We start from the raw sequence: 17,353 nt of genomic DNA on the forward strand, positions 1-17,353 counted from the left end.
CTAAAGCACCTGAGGGTAGAACAAGAAGCAATGGGTGGAAATAAAACAAGGAGAGAAGTAACTTAAAACTTAGGAGAAATTTCCTGACAGTCATAACAGTTGATCAGTGGAACAGTTTGCCTCCAGAAGTTGTGAATGCCCCAACACTGGAAGTTTTCAAGCAGATGTTGGGTAACCATCTGTCTGAAGTAGTGTATGGTTTCCTGCCTAAGCAGGAGGTTGGACTAGATCTCCAAGGTCCCTTCCAACTCTGTTGTTGTTGTTTTGTTTATTATTATTATTATTATTATTATTATTATTATTATTATTATTATCATCTCTCACAATACTGTCATATCTAAATATGCATCTAAGTAGCCATGTTGTGTAGCTGTATTATTATCCTTTTTAGCTTCTTTATTGCTCTTCTTCCTACTCTGTTGCCTTAAATGTTAACCAAGAGTTTCTGTCCCAGAGACAAATTTCTTGCGTGTCTAATCACACTTGGCCAAATATTCCATTTTCTACTAGGATCTCTTCTCTCCCGCCCCTCCCATTCTATTCTATTAATCCCAGGACCAAATTTAACAAAAAGCATTTCAGCTGAATTCATTACTCTTACAGCTAGCAAGCTAACCTTAGTTAATTCTAAAAACTAGACAGAATTAGGGTTTAGTTATTCTCTCAGATCAGAAGCCATCAGAAAATGTCAAGGGCCTAAAGGTGACTTTGAAGCCAAAACTATCCGCCAAAAGGGGCAAGAACAAGCCATTTCTGTCCTGTTTCCACCAAAACAGAATAGGACCACTGCATGACGTCACAAATTAGACTCCCAGGAACCTTATAGCAGCGTTTTCCAACCAGTGTGCCGCGGCACACTAGTGTGCCGCGAGACATGGTCAGGTGTGCCGCCAAACTCCTAGGGCAGCTCCAGCTGGGCGGGGCACTGCCGGTGCGGCTACTTTCCGATGCCGCTATTGCTGGCGCTCTCCTGCCCCAAAGAAGGAAGGCGGGAAAAAAGGAGAGCTTCATTCTTCGCACCGGCAGCAAGAGGAGGAGGGCGCCATCAGCAACGGCACCAAGTAGTAGCTGGGGGATGGCGGTGGCAAGAGCTCCAGGGCGGAGGCACCAGCAGCGCCCCGCCCAGCTGGAGCTTCCCTGGCGGGGGCGGCAACCAATGTCCTTTGGGGCCCGGAGGGAGGGCGGTGGGAGCAGGAGGGTGCCGGGCCGCACATGCCTGCGCCAGTGCACCCCAAAACACCCCCACACACACACCCTTTTCCAAGGGCGAAGCCGCGGCCGCCCCCCCACACCTCTAGGCCCCTCGCGCCCCTGGCATTGAAAGTAAGCCGGCAGGGGGATGGGGAGAGCACACGCCGGCCTGCGCCCCCGACATTGAAAATCACTTTCTCCAGCCTCCGGAGAACGAGAGAGATCGCCTTCGCCACCTCTCCTGCAGCCCCCTGGCTGAGAGCCCGGGACAAAAGCGCTTTCGGCGAAGGCAGCGGCGAGCAGCCAGGGGCGAGAGACATAGCAAGAGAGACAGAGAGAGAAAGAAAGAGAGATAGCAAGAGAGGCAAAGAGAAAGAAAGACACATATAGCAAGAGGCAGTGAAAGAGAGAGAGAGAGCAAGAAAGAGAGAAAAAAGCAAGAAAGAGATAGCAAGAGAGACAGAGAGAGAGCAAGGGAGAGAGAAAGACATAGAGGGAGGGAAGGAGGGAGAGAGAGCAAAAAAGAGGAAGAAAGAAAGAAAGAGGGATGGAGAGAGAGAGAAAGAAGTGAAGGAAGAGAATGAGGGAGAAATAGAGAGAAAGGGAGGGAGAGATTTTTTTTGTCCAAACTTTTCTTTAGCCGCGCCCCCCCCCCCCGGTTCAATGTTCCCCAGGATTTTGAAAATATGAATAATGTGCCGCGGCTCAAAAAAGGTTGGGAAACACTGCCTTATATGGCTCAACGGCCTAAACAAGGGCTCCACAAGCTTTCAATGAGGAGAGTTGGATTTGCCCCCTCTCCCAACTTTGCTTAGATCTAAAAGAAGACAAATTGGGAAGCCACTTGTTTGTATGGTATAGGAGAGGGGTAGACAAAGTTGGCTCTTCTATGACATGTGGACTTCAATTCCCAGAATTCCTGAGCTAGCATGATTGGCTCAGGAGTTCTGGGAGTTGAAGTCCACAAGTCATAGAAGAGCCAACTTTGCCTACCCCTGATATAGGATCGCTTGCTTGAGCTGGGGGATGGACTAGGAGACCTCTAAGGCCCCTTCCAGCTCTGTCCTGATTCGATTCAATCCAATTCAAACAGAGAAGCTCTCCTTTTCTGCCTTCAAATTGCGCCGGATTTTTATTTTATTTTCATTTCTAATCTCCCTACCTTGCCAAGCGGCAGAAAGTGCCGAGTCGGGTCCACATCCTCTCGGAAGTCTTCGGGGGGTGGGATACTTCACAGCCCTCTCTAAGCGGTTTAGCGCCAGCCTATTGCCCCCAACAATCTGGGTCCTCGTTTTACTGACCTCGAAAGGATAACGTCTATTCCCGGGGGGGGGGGCACGTCACGTAAATGCAAGCAGCTCCGGGCCTGGGAAGGGTGCCAGCCGTAAAAAGCGCCCCCACCCCACGCAACACACACACACCCTCCCTCCCTCCCTCCCAAGAAGCTCCAGGGCGCCCGCAACCCCTTCCTTCCTCACGGCGCAAATTATGCCCCCCCCCCCCGCGCTGTGCATTGCTTATGGCGGCGTTTCCATTCCATCCGCCCCGCCTGACCTGGCGAGTTTCGGCTTTGTTCTCGGCGAATTCCGCTGCCCGGACAATTCCTCCGGCGTCAAGGGCGCGCATGGAAGAGACGCAGCCACGCTACCCCCGGCCAACGCCTCCATCTCCTCCTCCTCCACCACCACCGCCACCTCCAGCTGGAGCGCCTTTCCCTTTGCCCGGACTCAATTAATGGGACCCATGTGGTTCCGGTGAGTCACATGAGGAGGAGCCCAAAGCAAGGCGGGCTTTTCGTTCAAGGCACTCGGTGTTTTTCGACCTCTGGGCTCTTTTAACGCTGGGTTTGACTGACGCCTTCCAAATGACGGGTGAATAGGCCGCATTTGTCAAAGTCGCTTTCTCTCTCGGCCCAGACGGAGCAGGATTGAGCCCCATTCATCGTGGTTTGGCCTTTGCCTCCGAAAGAGCAGTTTGGTTGCGTTGCAGTACCGCCGTGCACCTGGGTATTCCGCTGTCATGGCTGACGCCGAGTTGCTCGTGCTAAGTGTAGCTCAGTTGCTCAGTGTACCTTTTATGCACGCTGAGAGCATATGCACCAAGCAGCAAAGAGAGAGAGAAAAATGACTACTATCATTTGTCAACTGGCTTGTCAACTGAAAAATGAAGGCGTTGGTTTTGTTTGCGTTTTGAAATCATGAGAATTTCAAAATAAAATACTGTACTGTGTGTCTATAACAGTGAGCTCATAATAGGGCAACTCTATCAATATCAAAATGCCACTTAAATAGTTGAGCTAGTTTCAAACTAGATTTTGATTTCCTTACTCCCATTCTTTTTCTTTCTCTTTTCCTTCCTCTCTTTTTTCTATCTGTTTCTCTCTCTTCCTCTCTCTCTCCTTCCCTCTCACTCTTTCCCTCTTGGCTTCTGGGCAGGTTTGGAAAACTCTGAGTTGATGATGATTTTTAAGTGAGCGATTGCTCACTGCTCAGCTTAGAGGGAACTATGATTGTAACTCATTAATATTGAAAGGTGGAAGCAGGGGTGGGCTACTGCCCAGAGGGGGGGGGGCGTAGTGGGGTAGCGAAAATGGAGCTCCACCCCAGAGCACCTAATTTGCACAGTGTGGTAGTAAAAAGTTTGGTAGCCCATCACTGGTTTGAAGCCATACTTAACTCCAGCCGTACTGGGGAAAAGTCTATGTAACTGTGCTGTAAATAAATAAACTCAGTGCTATAAAGCTCTCCACAGCCATAGCTGAACCACTAAGCATAATCTTTGAAAAATCATTCAGGACCAGTTACCTACCAAACCTATGGTCACTAGTCATGGTCATCTCCATCTTCAAAAAGGGAGATCCCAGTCTAGTAAAAAACTATAGACCGATCTCTCTATGCTGTGTCACATTCAAAGTCATGGAATCAATCATAACCCAATCCATTACCCTCCATCTAGAAACGTAACAATCTACTTTCAAACAAGCAATTCAATTTCAGGAAAAAATCCTGCAATCTATAACTACTACACTGCAAAAACATGGACCTCAAAACGACCAGGGCAAAACAATAGATACAATTTATATAGACTTCTGTAAAGTCTTCACCCGATTCCTAAGAGCTTAGTAAGGGACATGCATAAGCACACCAGTGTGCCTACCATTCCTGTCCAGTTGTTCCTTCTTATCAGTACACATCTTATGTATATAAACAATACTATATCTGTATATTACAAATACATACTTGACTAAAATAAATAAATAAATGTATGCTGAGGATGAGAGTGACTTACTACAAAGGTGTATGGTTCAGTAAGTCATTTAGTCATTTAGTGACTGGTTACAATGGCATTGAAAAAGTGATTTATGGCTAATGTCCACAAGTTAGAATCGTAGTCCTCCCCATGGTCAGGTGATCAAAAGTCAGACACTTGGCAACTGATTCCTATTTATGACAGTTCCAGTGTTCTGGGGTCATGGGGTCACCTTTTGTGACCTGACAAGCAAAGTCCATGGGGAAGCCAGATTCACTTAACCACTAAGTTACTAAAATAATAACTGCAGTGATTCACTTAACTGTGACAAGAAAAGTAGTAAAATGAGGCAAAATTCACTTAACTGTCTCACTTAGCAATGGAAATGTCATGCTCAGTTGTAGCTGCAAGTCAAGGACTACCCATATTTACCGCATGTTAGTCTAGATCAGGGGTGTCAGCGGTGAAGGGCTACCAAAATTTTTACTACCACACTGTGGGTGTGGCTTATGCAGGATGCCCTGTATTTTCTTTCAAGGTCTTTCAGTGCAAATTGGGTGCTCTGGGGTGGAGCTCCATTTTCACTACCCCACTGCGTTCCCCCCACCTCCGGGAAGTAGCCTACCCTTGGGTGTCAGACTCAATTTTGTGGAGGACCGCATTAGGGTTGTGGTGGCCTGAGTGGATGATTTTCCCCTCCCTTCACTCCCTCCCTCCCTCAATTTTCGTTCTCCTTTCTTCCTTCCCCTTTCCTTCTTTTTTCTTCCTTGCTGTCTTCCCCCTTTTCCTTTTTCTTTGTCTTTCCTCTTTCCCTTTCTCCTTTCCTATCCCTTCTTGGATGTTCAAATGCAAAAGGAGAAACATTTCTAGATGCCTCCTTGCCTTGTGATTAAATGGCCACTTAAAACACAGTAAAAAAAACAGTCTCAGTTTATCCTATGCTTGCACTTAATGGGGCATCCACACACAACAGGACAGCAAAACAGTAAAAATGGTGACTGTGATAGTTGATCAGAGCTCCTATGCTTCTTATGTGCAACAGCTTTAGCATTTAGAAACAGAGGTAAGTTAGTTGCTTTTCTATTAATACATAATCTTTAAAAGGTTTATCCTCTAGGGGCCCTGCCATGGTCTAATTCAGATTTCTAATTCTATTTCTTCCCACTCTGCTGTGTCCTGTTTTCTCCACTGGAAATGGCTGTTTGCAACACACAAGGAGGGGACACTTTCCTAAGAGGTCACAATTCAAGAATACCAATGTACATACATTCGCTAATGCTAATCTAATGCACCTTCTGTTAAGCGCACCTGGGATATCTAGTGAGGGAGCAGGCCCTTAAAGGACCGCTTTCTGCTGCATACCTCCCAGTGGCCAGTTAGGGCCCACAAAGCTGGTTTTCTCAAGGTGTCTTCGGCTAGACAATGTCGGCTGGCGGAACCATGTGAGAGGGCCTTCTCTGTGGTGGCTCCAGCTCTATTGCATCAACTCCCCCCTGAGATCTGTATGATCCCCACCCTCCTGGCCTTCCGAAAGGCTATGAAAACATGGCTTTTCCATCAGGCCTAGGGCCAGTGAGCGACTCCATCTTGTCCTGGCTGAATGGATATGAATGTTCTGTATTAAGGGTTTTAGAATTGTTTTTACTTTGTTTTATATTCTTGTTCACCACCCAGTGTCCAGAAGGAGTTGAGCAGCCTATAAATCACAATAAATAAATAAAGAAAGAAAGAAAGAAAGAAAGAAAGAAAGAAAGCCTTCCAAAATACCTCATATTTCTCTGTTCCTTCTTGCCACACCTGTCTCCCCTCTCCGCTATTTCTTTGCCTTTGAAGGAGGGAGAGGAGAGTTGGCTTGGAAATGCTTTTCGTGTTGAGAATGGATGCTCCTGGGTGCCATAATATTGCACGTGTTCAGTCACTCATCCTCTCTTGCAGAGAATCGGGGACCCAGAAGCTTTCATTCTTGGCTCGAAAAGTGTTTGCGGTGCCTGTTCCGCCCCACAAAACTCCTTTCCATGCTCACTAAAATGTGCTGCGGATGGAGCTACTTCACCAACCCATCCCATGGTTGGAGCCAGGAGAGTGTGGAATCGGAAGGACTCAGGAACCAACACCACCCATGGCCCGACTCAAAGAATAAGACCTGCGCACATGAGCGAGCAGTGCACCTGAGTCATGGACGGCATTTGTTCTTGCACCCTGCCTTGGATCCAACCAGTGGTGGGAAGCAGCCGGTGCAGTCAGGTGCTCTGTCCTGTGTGCCCCTGACATGCCCCCATGCAAGATTTGGCTTCTGCACATGCAATGTGAGAAAAATATTGTGTGAGGATAGTCATGCCAGTGAGATTTCGGTGATGTTCTTTGATTTTTTGCTTCTGCGCATGCACGGAAGCAAAAATATCGGCAAAAATTGCCGAAATCTCACTTGCACACACATCCTCACGTGAGATTTTGCTTGCTGTGCATGCGATGGACGTGTGCACACCTGCAATGGCCTCAGAGGGCGCACCGGTAGGAAGTAAGACAAGCAGCCCTTCATTGGATCCAACCCATGGGGCCACCCTGGAGCCAATGTGGGACCGCCCAGTCGCCTCAACCTCACCCCCTGGGCATACACATAGGAGCAGTGAGCAGGCAGGGGCTGGTGCCCTGGGTGAAAGAGGCACTCATAATGCAGTTAGCCTGTTGGAGAAGATAGTTCCCCAGGTCCCATGCACATGTGCTACTTCCTGTCCACATACCCAGGGAGAGGGGCAAAGGTGCCACCACAGATGTAAGAATGGTGGAAGGTCTTAAGCATAAAACGTATCAGGAAAGACTTAATGAACTCAATCTGTATAGTCTGGAGGACAGAAGGAAAAGGGGGGACATGATCGAAACATTTAAATATGTTAAAGGGTTAAATAAGATTCAGGAGGGAAGTGTTTTTAATAGGAAAGTGAACACAAGAACAAGGGGACACAATCTGAAGTTAGTTGGGGGAAAGATCAAAAGCAACATGAGAAAATATTATTTCACTGAAAGAGTAGTAGATCCTTGGAACAAACTTCCAGCAGACGTGGTTGGTAAATCCACAGTAACTGAATTCAAACATGCTTGGGATAAACATATATCCATCCTAAGATAAAATACAGGAAATAGTATAAGGGCAGACTAGATGGACCATGAGGTCTTTTTCTGCCGTCAGTCTTCTATGTTTCTATGTAAGGCTGACCACTTTTTGGCCACCATTGGGTTGTGTGTCTGGTTAGTCTGGCCTGGGCCGAGATGTCACAGGCTTTTCCTTCGCTGTTTCCAGGGCAGATCTAATACAACATGGGCCAGATCTGGCCTGCAGGCCTTGAGTTTGACACCCCACTCTAAATGCAAATGAATAGCTGTCCGCAAGGAATATAAATCCTTTAATTCCCCACCATCCAGTCAGAGCTGAAAACACTTCTGGGCTGAGGAGTGAAATGTCTTCAAAGAAAAGCAAGAAACTCCAGTTGCCTCCTGAAAAAGCACTTTTGGGATATTTGGGGGGGGGGGATCTCATTCATGATACAGTGGTATCTCTGCCTAAGAACACCTCTACTTACGAACTTTTCTAGATAAGAACCGGGTGTTCAAGATTTTTTTGCCTTTTCTCAAGAACCATTTTCCACTTACAAACCGAGCCTCTGAAACTGTAACCGGAAAAGACAGGGAGAAGCCTCTGTGGGGCCTCTCTAGGAATCTTCTGGGAGGAAACAGGGCCGGAAAAGGTGGGGGAAAGCCTCCGTGGGGTCTCTCTAGGAATCTTCTGGAAGGAAACAGGACCTCCACCCTCCCTGTGGTTTCTCCAATCGCACACAGTATTTGCTTTTACATTGATTCCAATGGGAAAATTTGCTTCTTCTTACAAACTTTTCTACTTAATAACCTGGTCATGGAATGAATTAAGTTCATAAGTAGAGGTAATGCTGTATATGTTAGAATAACAATAATTTTAAAAATTAAATGCAGTTAAAAATAGCAGATTTTCTATGTTGTGTGAAAGCAGTGTGGAAACTAGAATGGTATTACAGAAGAGTATTGTTCTAATTGTGTCCTATCAGTTTACTTTGTTAATTTATTATTAATTATTTTGACTCTGCCTGGACAATGAAAAGGAGTTCTTGAATATACACTGGAAAAGTATGACTAGAATAATGCTAGTGCTTCCCTTTCAGTTAGATATAATCAACTTTAGGACAAAGTAGAGTTTTTCCACCTGTATTGATCTACTTTTTAATATGGCTCTATGGTTTGGAAATTGCGATAAGAGGTTTATTATTTTAAATGTGTATGTATAATATGTTTGCTGCTGCTACTAAAAGTTTTGTGAAACAGGTTGGTGATGGAGGTCGATTAGTTCCTGTCCGTAGCCTCAGTGAAGCTGATAAATATCAACCTCTCAGTCTTGTTATCAAAAAGAAAAACTGTTTTCTTTCTAAAAGGTCAAAATTTATGTCAACACCATTCAGCCTAAAAGATATTCTTCAAGGAGAGAAAGAAATTTCTGCAGGTAAGTGCTGTAAAGTCTTTCAAAGCTTATAATACTATACACAATTTACTCAACAATAACAAAACATAGAAAACAAAGCAACCTTGGGAGGGAAAGGAAAAAGTATTCAAATAGTTTGGTATTAAGAATTCATTAAAAAGTGGGGTGGGGAGATTTGTTAGTGCATTCATTACAGGATTCGAAAGCTAAAGAATACATTTTAAGAATTTGCTTTTTGTTATTAAAACATTTATTCATTTTGTGTGACTTGTCCTCTGTAATAGGACAAATATATAATACCTGATTGCAATGTGAATTTTAGTATGTTGCTTAGACATAAGCCTAACTGAATTTGATAGGATTTACTTTGTAACAGATATCCTTAATACTGCACCATTAATATTTAATTATAGAAGTTCAAACATTTTATTATAATGCGAATGAAATGTGACATTTGTTTTCTTACATAACTTAATTTGGCCGTAATTATAGTGCTATTTCTCTGTAACACTATTTCTTCCTTTTATGTTAGCTGCCTAGCTTTTCAAAGTTTTAATTTGATCTTAAAGCAAATGATAGGGAAATGCTTTGAGTTTACCAGAAATGCATTTTTCATATCTTTGTAAAGAAGGAAGCTATTAGAAGAGAGCACACTTCACAGTCTCCTACAGCGACATCCTGCTGATAACATTTATTATAGAAGCAGAAGGTATTCAGAGCACAGCTATGCGAAGCAAGCACAGAGTCCTAGGATGCAGAGTGTTAAAGGGCCACATCTTCTCAAAGTCTCAGAATGGCTACTGCAAGGCCCAGCCGTAGCTGTCCTAACAGAAGTGTGGGCAGTGAATGTATTTGCATGATCAGACATCAGCCTGTGACCTTTCAGACAATGGATTTGGAAGGGGGTTCACAAGATATCTTTCTAGGTAGCTTAGCCCAAAACTAAAGTACAGACAAAACCTAAGGTTAACCTCAGATCACACATTCTCACAATCTTGTGGAGAGTATTTAATAATCCACAGGGGCCACCTGGAATTAGTTATGGCTCGATGCCACAGTAATTAAAACAAAAGGGAATATATCTTGGCTGAGTCTGGATGGAATTCAAAATCTTTTATCTCTGTAGCCATTCTGAAATTTATGTGCAAACATTTTAACTTGTGACAACACGAGATCTTATTTGATTCTATAGAGAAGTAATATTGTTGCTTGCAGTTCGGGCTAATAACAGTGAAAACCCTTTTGTGTCATAAGAAATTACATATTTTGCACCATTGCAAATTATATGTTCTGAAAAGGAACAGGATAAATATATTGGAACCTTGTGTGTGTGTGTGTGTGTGTGTGTGTGTGTGTAATCTTTTCTTCAGAAACCTCCCCCCCCACACAAGTAAGCCCTTTCTAGGATAATATAATCTGGAGTTTATCTGAAGATTCCAAGATTGGTTTTATTTGTTCACTAAGTCTATCATCTCTCAATATAGATGAATGCGATGTTTTTAAAGACACCAATAAACCATCTTTCCCCTTAGGTATTTCATCCTATCAATTACTAAATTATGAAGACAAATCTGATGTAGCCCTTAATGGCAAGCAAGGAAATCATATCATGAACTCTTCTGGGGTCAGTACTGCTGGGTCAGATTCCCTTGCAGTGAAGGCTTCTTTCGGTATTGTAACTAAGCATGAGGTTGAGGTACCGACGTTGCTCAGAGAATTAACTAGTAGGTTGGTATAATAATTTTTTTATTACCTTAATGGTTTTGCTTACTTTATGCCTCTACTCTTTGATGAGTTTTGAGAACTACAAATATTGCCAAAATCCAATAAGTGAAAAAAGACATCATAAAAGGAACAATGCAGGACTCTGAGAATTATTTCTTTGTTATTTTAGAAAAGTGGATTTTGAACACTGCCTTGTTCGTCAGTCACGAGAGAGTAGCAGAACAGTTCTCTGTGTGGTAATGGAGAGTATTCGAACAACTCGACAGTGTTCTCTCTCTGTTCATGCTGGTATGAGAGGTGACACCATGAGAGTAAGTGAGCATGCATATCATATCAAAATTGCTTGTGTATATTGAATATTTCGTCTCTGGCTTTAAACAGGTGTCCATGAGGAGAATCAAAATAATCAAGATCCCAATCATGTGATTTAAGTCCCGCCCCGTTCTCATATGCGTGGTGCATGTTGTAGGGAGCTGAAAATGACCAGAGTGTTGATCACATGCTTGGGCCTAGCATCTTCACTTTTTTTGACATCCTCCCAAAGGCATCCCTGCTTTAAGTGTGCATTGTTCTGTACCGATTTATTGCAAAGTCATCTTCTACACATTTTAATAATAATTTAAATAATATGTACAGAAAAAGAATTCCAGCCAAATTAACTCTTAATTTAATTGCTCTTGTAGTAGAAATAAGGAATGTTGAAACTTTGCTGTTTACCAAAAAGTGTATAGTTGATCTAGTCAATCTACAGGGGGTGGACAAATGATAATGTATCCAGTTAAATAAATCATTGAAATTCATTTAAATGCTTTGAAGGAGGAGATTTTGATGCATGCATGGGATTCCCTTGTCTTCAATAACAGTCTTTGTCACTTCTCTTTATGGCCTATTCCGTAAGCATGGGCTTCTTTGAGTTGTGCCCATGAATATGCCACAAATTTGCAATTTAAATTGAGTCCAGGGATTAGTAGGGTTCAATCTCAGTACAAACAACTGATCAGATTTACCTGATTTGTGCTTCAGACATTTTAATCATGCTATATTCATTGGACTATTTATCATTTTTCCTTGGTTCATTGGAATTTTAACTGATGATGTCAAAGATGAGTCTATTTCTCTTGAAAAAGAGTTTTACTGGAAAATATACTTTGCTTTCTAGAATTTATATTGCAGTATATTCAAGAAGTTTCTGAAAGATGCCCTAATTAATTCATGAGCCACAAGCCAAAGTTCAAAAGGAATCCAATCATTTATTGGGAACAACATTCTGGAAATTACTCCGATGGAGTCAGATCTAATATAGACAATGGAGTCAGGGCCAGACTATTTATGGGACTGCCTCCTCCTTCATACTTCGCTGCAGCCAGTAAGGCCCCATGGAGTTGGCCTTCTCTAGGTCCTGTCTGCCAAACAATGTCGGTTGGTGGGACCTCGGGGAAGAGCCTTCTCTATGGTGGCTCCAACCTTATGGAATCAATTGCCCCCAGAAACTTGCATTATCTACTCCCTACCGGTCTTCTAAAAAGCCATAAAGATCTGGCTTTTCCGGCAGGCCTGGAATTAGGATTGACTGTTAGTACACATGTTTTTTTTTAATGATATAGTAATTTTACGGTATTATAGATTTTATCAATGTTTTTATTGCTCTGTTTACGTATTGTATTTATAACTGTTGTTAGCCACTCAAGAGTCCATTTCGGACTGAGCGGCATATAAATGAAATAAATAAATAAATAAAAACATCACATACTTTATTTTATTTATTTATTATTAGATTTGTATGCCACCCTTCTCCGAAAACCTTACAGGTCCCATGACCCTATCTCCTGTGGGTATGTCATAAATCACATTCTCCAAAGAACCATGTTGGCATGCTGTAAAACCCACATCCCTCCTACTGACTCCAGTAATCTAGGATACAATCTGTAGAAAGGCATGTGTGGAATGTAGCTTCAGTTAGAGCAACCAAGCAGCTCCATCAGTTCTGGCAGCTTGAAAGCTTTGCGAGTTGACAATATCATTCAGTTGCTCTCATTTTGAGAGAAATATTAATGCAGCATGTGTTATTTCTTTTTCCACTAGTTTCATATTATCGATGAACATAATTACAAAGGATGTGACAAAGCAATTGTCTTTCCTGCACATACAACAATTGCATTTAGCATATTTGAGCTTTATATTCGCCTGGATGGTAATTTTGGTAAGTAATATTTGGCCTGCACTCTTGATTGCTAGGATGCATGCTATTCTTTTTCAGAGACTAAAGTTAAATGTATTCTGTTTTACACCCATTCTTCATCTCACAATATAAATGTAAGATACAACCTGATCTTATTTTGCATGATTCCATAGCTGCAATACGATATGCAGAAACATTTATTAATAATTTATTTTAGTTGGAGGCAACTAGGTTTCTTGCTTTTATGAAATAAAGAATTGTCTTTTATATAAAAAGGGTACAGCAGTGAGGGAAAGTAAATCTTTCTAGTCCTTCTGTTCATCTTATCATTGCTTGTTCCTCCAGCTGAACTGGAGTTTGACATAAGGGCAAGAAAGAGACTCTAATACAGTGATCCCTCGAGTTTCGCGATCTCGATCTTCGCGAAACGCTATATCGCGATTTTTCCACCGATGACGTCACTCTCTTCCTTCCTTTCTCATCTTTCTTTCTCTCTCTCTTTCTCTATCTTGCTTCTTCCTCTCTCACTCTCTTCCTCACTCTCTCATCTCTTTCTTTCCTTCTCTCTCTTTCTCTATCTCTCCCCCTCGTGCTGGCGGGCGGCGGGCGGGCGAGCGGGGGCATCAGCGAGGAGCCGGGGTTTCCCCTTTGCGTGGGCGGCTGGGAAACCCCGATCTTCGTCTGCTCGCTGCTGCTGCACCGAGCAGATCAGCTGCTGGGCGGCCGAAGGAACCTTCCCTGGGTCTTCCCCCTCTTGCTGGCGGGCGGGCGAGCGGCGGGCATCAGCGAGGAGCCAGGGTTTCCCCTTTGCGTGGGCGGCCGGGAAGACCCAGGGAAGGTTCCTTCGGCCGCCCAGCAGCTGATCTGCTCGGTAGCGCAGCAGCAGCGAGGAGCCGAATTGGGTTTCCCCTTTGCGTGGGCGGCGGGGAACGCAAACTCCACCATCTACGCATGCGCGGCCATAGAAAAAAAGGGTGCGCATGCGCAGATGGTGTTTTTACTTCCGCAACCCTACATCGCGAAAAATCGATTATCGCGAGGGGTCTTGGAACGGAACCCTCGCGATAATAGAGGGATCACTGTATTGTCTAGTAGTAGTAAGACAGTGTTCTTAGTAGTAGTTTAGTAGTCTCTGGGCTAGACAGCTTACAGCCAGTTAAACTGATAAAAATAAATCAACATATATATTAAGGTAATTAACCTAAAAAAGAAGTGCTACTGTCCTGAACAGTTTGAGTCCAGGTTGAGCAACACATTAATGTAATATTCATATGAATATTGTTTGCTACTAATCTGTTGCAGCCCAGTTCAATAGTTATCCAACGGTTACTTAACTAATGAGGTATTAAGTAGTGCTCTGATACAATATATCAGACTGCTGGTTGCACTAACTGAATCTGTAGTCTGAAAAACATCACACATCTCCAGTTACTACCATCTACCAGCAATGAGGGATTGGATTCATTGTCCATTCTGCATATTCTGCTCCCTTCTCAAGCCACACTAAAAAGCAAATAAGTGCAGTGTGGGTGGAATGAACAAGGGGAATTACATTGTAGCCACTGTTTAGTTACTGTTGGCAGGCAGCAATAGTAATTCATGCTATCAAGCATGGATGCTCAAATGGAGATACCTGTACAATTTGATGCTTAAGAGATTTTTGTATACCTTTTCTTTTGTGTCTGCATACATTCAATTCTCTACATTGGTTTTTTTAAAACTCTTGTGTTTCCTCTGGGATTCTTTATCTATTGTTTTTAGCATAGTATTAGAAGCTACAAAGATACGTTTTAATTTTCTTGGTATGCTACTCAGACAAATTCAAGTACTGAGCAGTCTAAAAGGGAAAAAACAACACAGCAAAACAATTTCCTGTACATTGGGGAGTGGGAGAAATCTGCATGTTGGATTCAATTGTACTGTCCCCATTTCTCTTTTGGTTTGAGGCTACCTAAAATAATAATTTAAGAAATGATTGTCATCATTTTACCTTCAGCACATGTTTTTCATTCCAGCAGCTTTGTCTGGAATATAGGGACAGAACATTGCTTAGAACATTATTTGTCCACAGTGGTAGCTTGAACATGTGTGGACTTCACTGTGCAGGATTTCTCAGCCAGTATAATGGTTGAGGAATTCTGGGAATTTAAGCCCATACATCTTCAAGCTGCCAAAGCTGAGAAACAGGGGTTCAGGGTGCTTGTGTAACAGCCACCTTCGTGGGATTTTTTTTTCTGGGGGGGTGGGGAGGGTTTACGTCACACTGATACAGCGGCCTAAAAAATAAAAACAAAAAAAGGAGAAAAAAAAGGAGAAACCTGCTTGTGATATCTGGTCTAGCAAAAAAATTTGCTTCCAAGTTTAAATGTCCATTGCTGAATCACTCTTCCTATAGATACTGTATCATTTCATAATACTGTTATTCCAATATTTTTAGCTTGCATGGAATACCTTGGTTGTAAAACAAATGAAATGTCTTTATTCTCATTTTTTTTGCTGCATTTGAGTAACTATTTCAAATACCTTTTCTCCCAGAACTTTGTGTTGCTCCAGAATCAAAAGGAGGATTTGAAAAAGAACCATCAAGATCATTTTCACTAACTAAATTAAGGAAAAATCTGTTTCATCGAAGTATGATGTTCAATATTTATTTACATTTCTTTGATTAAGTTAAATATGTTATTATCTGCTTTAAATAGCAGTGAGATTTTTTTAAAAAAAATATCAGAATAATAACAGGAAGACTGTTATGGGACCAATTTAAAAAATTGGATTTCAAAATTAACATACTGTATATATTTTAATTAATATAACTGAGTTTACTTCATGTTAAGTTCTATATTAGGGAGACATCTTTCAATGTTCAGCAATGAAATGTTATAGTTATATTATGGTATTTATAGTCTAACGTACTGTAATCCAGATACAGTATTCCCAAATTCCTGTAATCAGTTCTCTGATCTACCGTGTTCTCCCGAAAATAAGACCATCTTATATTTTTTTGAAACTCCAAATATTGGGTTTCAAAAAATATTGGCCTTATTTTTGGGGGAGATCTTATTCTTTTGGGGCACGTGGAGCAAGATGGGGTTCCTCTTGCCATCTTATGATTTCCAGCTCTCTAACGCTAACCAGAGGAAATGGCAGGGATTGGATGTGCATGCATTTAAATATTTTCAGGGGTGTATTTTTGGGGAGGGTTTGTTTTTGGGGAAGTTTATTTTTGGAGGAGGGCTTAGTTTTGGGGAAACGGTAAATTAAAAGGATATGATCATTGAATAATTTTTTCATGTACAGTATTTGATCCCTCACCTGATGTATAAGATCCACAGTTAAAATATTGGTCAATATATACAATTCTTTTTTTCATATTTCCCATTCTGTAAAGGGGTGGCAGGTTTATGACAGTGTATCTAGAGGAATCATAGTTTATGTTAAGTATGAATAGAACAGAATTAGCCTTCCTTCAATCTCTCAATTCACAAATTCTAAGAATTCTTAGTGGCTAAACTTAAAGTTTAAGTGACACACACACATATATATACTTGTTCCTATATACGTGTTCAGAGAAGATAGAAAAAAAGAAAGTAAAAATTACTGATTTTTGAGTGAGATGTCATAATGGCATCCTATAAGGCAGCTAAAATTATTCTATTAACAGTGAGTGTGGAATAATATGACAGATTACATGATGATTAATGCAGTTTCCAAATTGAAGTGTATTTTGCAGCTATTTTACTGTGTAACCTATATAGCAATAGCACTTATATACCGCTTCATAGTGCTTTATAGCTCTCTAAGCGGTTTACAAAGTCAGCATATTACCCCCAACAATCTGAGTCCTCATTTTACAACCTCGGAAGGGTAGAAGGATATAATGTGCCACTTAAATTTAACATTTCTTGTGTATTTCTGCTTTCTTACAGATAAAAGGGTGATGGATATCATTGTCCACTCAGATAATTATTTAGATGACCTTTTTGCGGATTATTATGAAAAAACAGCAAGCATGACTGACATTTCAACAAACTATTTCCGAGAAGGAGCCCATGTAAGAGTGAATTTGCTTAATAACCACATTCCTAAAGGTCGTTGTTCTTTATGTGGTATGGGGAGTTCCAGAAGGGAAACAGTTTATGGTTGCCTTGAATGTTCTTTTAATGGACAAAAGTTTGTGCGACTTCATGCCGTGCCTTGTTTTGATCTCTGGCACAAAAGAATGAAGTAGATTTCCGATATATGGCTCCAAAGTTAATTGTACTTAATGTTCCCTGTAAAACTAGCTAAGACACAGCTATCTTTTCATTTTGTTTTCAGTGGTATTTAAATACAACTAACTTATTCTGGGTCCAATTCTATATCTGAATTAGGTTTGATTGTGCCATCAAGCTCCTTCAGTTTTGACTGAAAACATGCAAAAGACAGAATCACAAACTCTCTTATTTACATCTGTTTTTAAAAGTAAGTTTTCTAATTATAAAAATAAATATGTTAGAATAATTTAA

At 41.8% G+C, this 17,353-nt stretch overlaps 2 protein-coding genes across 4 annotated transcripts in view; one reads left to right on the top strand and one right to left on the bottom strand.

Annotated features, from left to right (window-relative positions):
- The window catches only part of PRKRA (protein activator of interferon induced protein kinase EIF2AK2), a 21,002-nt gene extending 17,977 nt beyond the window's left edge, over window positions 1-3,025 (bottom strand). The window contains exon 1 of the mRNA XM_070731841.1: window positions 2,746-3,025. Within this exon, the coding sequence (XP_070587942.1) occupies window positions 2,746-2,858 (113 nt within the window). The 5' untranslated portion in view covers window positions 2,859-3,025. The remainder of the gene's footprint in view (window positions 1-2,745) is intronic.
- Window positions 2,951-17,264, top strand: PJVK (pejvakin). 3 transcript variants are annotated; one of them, XM_070731839.1, is made up of 7 exons: window positions 2,951-3,062; window positions 8,898-8,965; window positions 10,477-10,672; window positions 10,839-10,980; window positions 12,752-12,869; window positions 15,384-15,479; window positions 16,775-17,264. In XM_070731839.1, exons 2-7 carry the CDS (start codon window positions 8,908-8,910, stop codon window positions 17,074-17,076), a joined length of 912 nt encoding a protein of 303 aa, XP_070587940.1. In that variant the 5' UTR covers window positions 2,951-3,062; window positions 8,898-8,907; the 3' UTR covers window positions 17,077-17,264. The 3 variants fall into 3 exon arrangements, with proteins under 3 accessions (XP_070587940.1, XP_070587939.1, XP_070587941.1); XM_070731838.1 differs by lacking the exon at window positions 2,951-3,062 and having other exon boundaries at window positions 8,740-8,965; XM_070731840.1 differs by lacking the exons at window positions 2,951-3,062; window positions 8,898-8,965 and having other exon boundaries at window positions 10,628-10,668.
- Window positions 17,265-17,353: the final 89 nt, after the last annotated feature.

Source organism: Erythrolamprus reginae, chromosome 1 (genome assembly GCF_031021105.1).
Source record: "Erythrolamprus reginae isolate rEryReg1 chromosome 1, rEryReg1.hap1, whole genome shotgun sequence".
NCBI classification, from domain to species: domain Eukaryota; kingdom Metazoa; phylum Chordata; class Lepidosauria; order Squamata; family Dipsadidae; genus Erythrolamprus; species Erythrolamprus reginae.

Excerpts from the sequence above, each read along its gene's own strand:
- PJVK (XM_070731838.1), top strand. The coding sequence starts at position 8,740 with ATGTGTATGTATAATATGTTTGCTGCTGCTACTAAAAGTTTTGTGAAA. Across the intron at positions 12,870-15,383 it reads TCGCCTGGATGGTAATTTTG|AACTTTGTGTTGCTCCAGAA; the intron begins GTAAGTAATATT and ends CTTTTCTCCCAG. Across the intron at positions 15,480-16,774 it reads GAAAAATCTGTTTCATCGAA|ATAAAAGGGTGATGGATATC; the intron begins GTATGATGTTCA and ends GCTTTCTTACAG.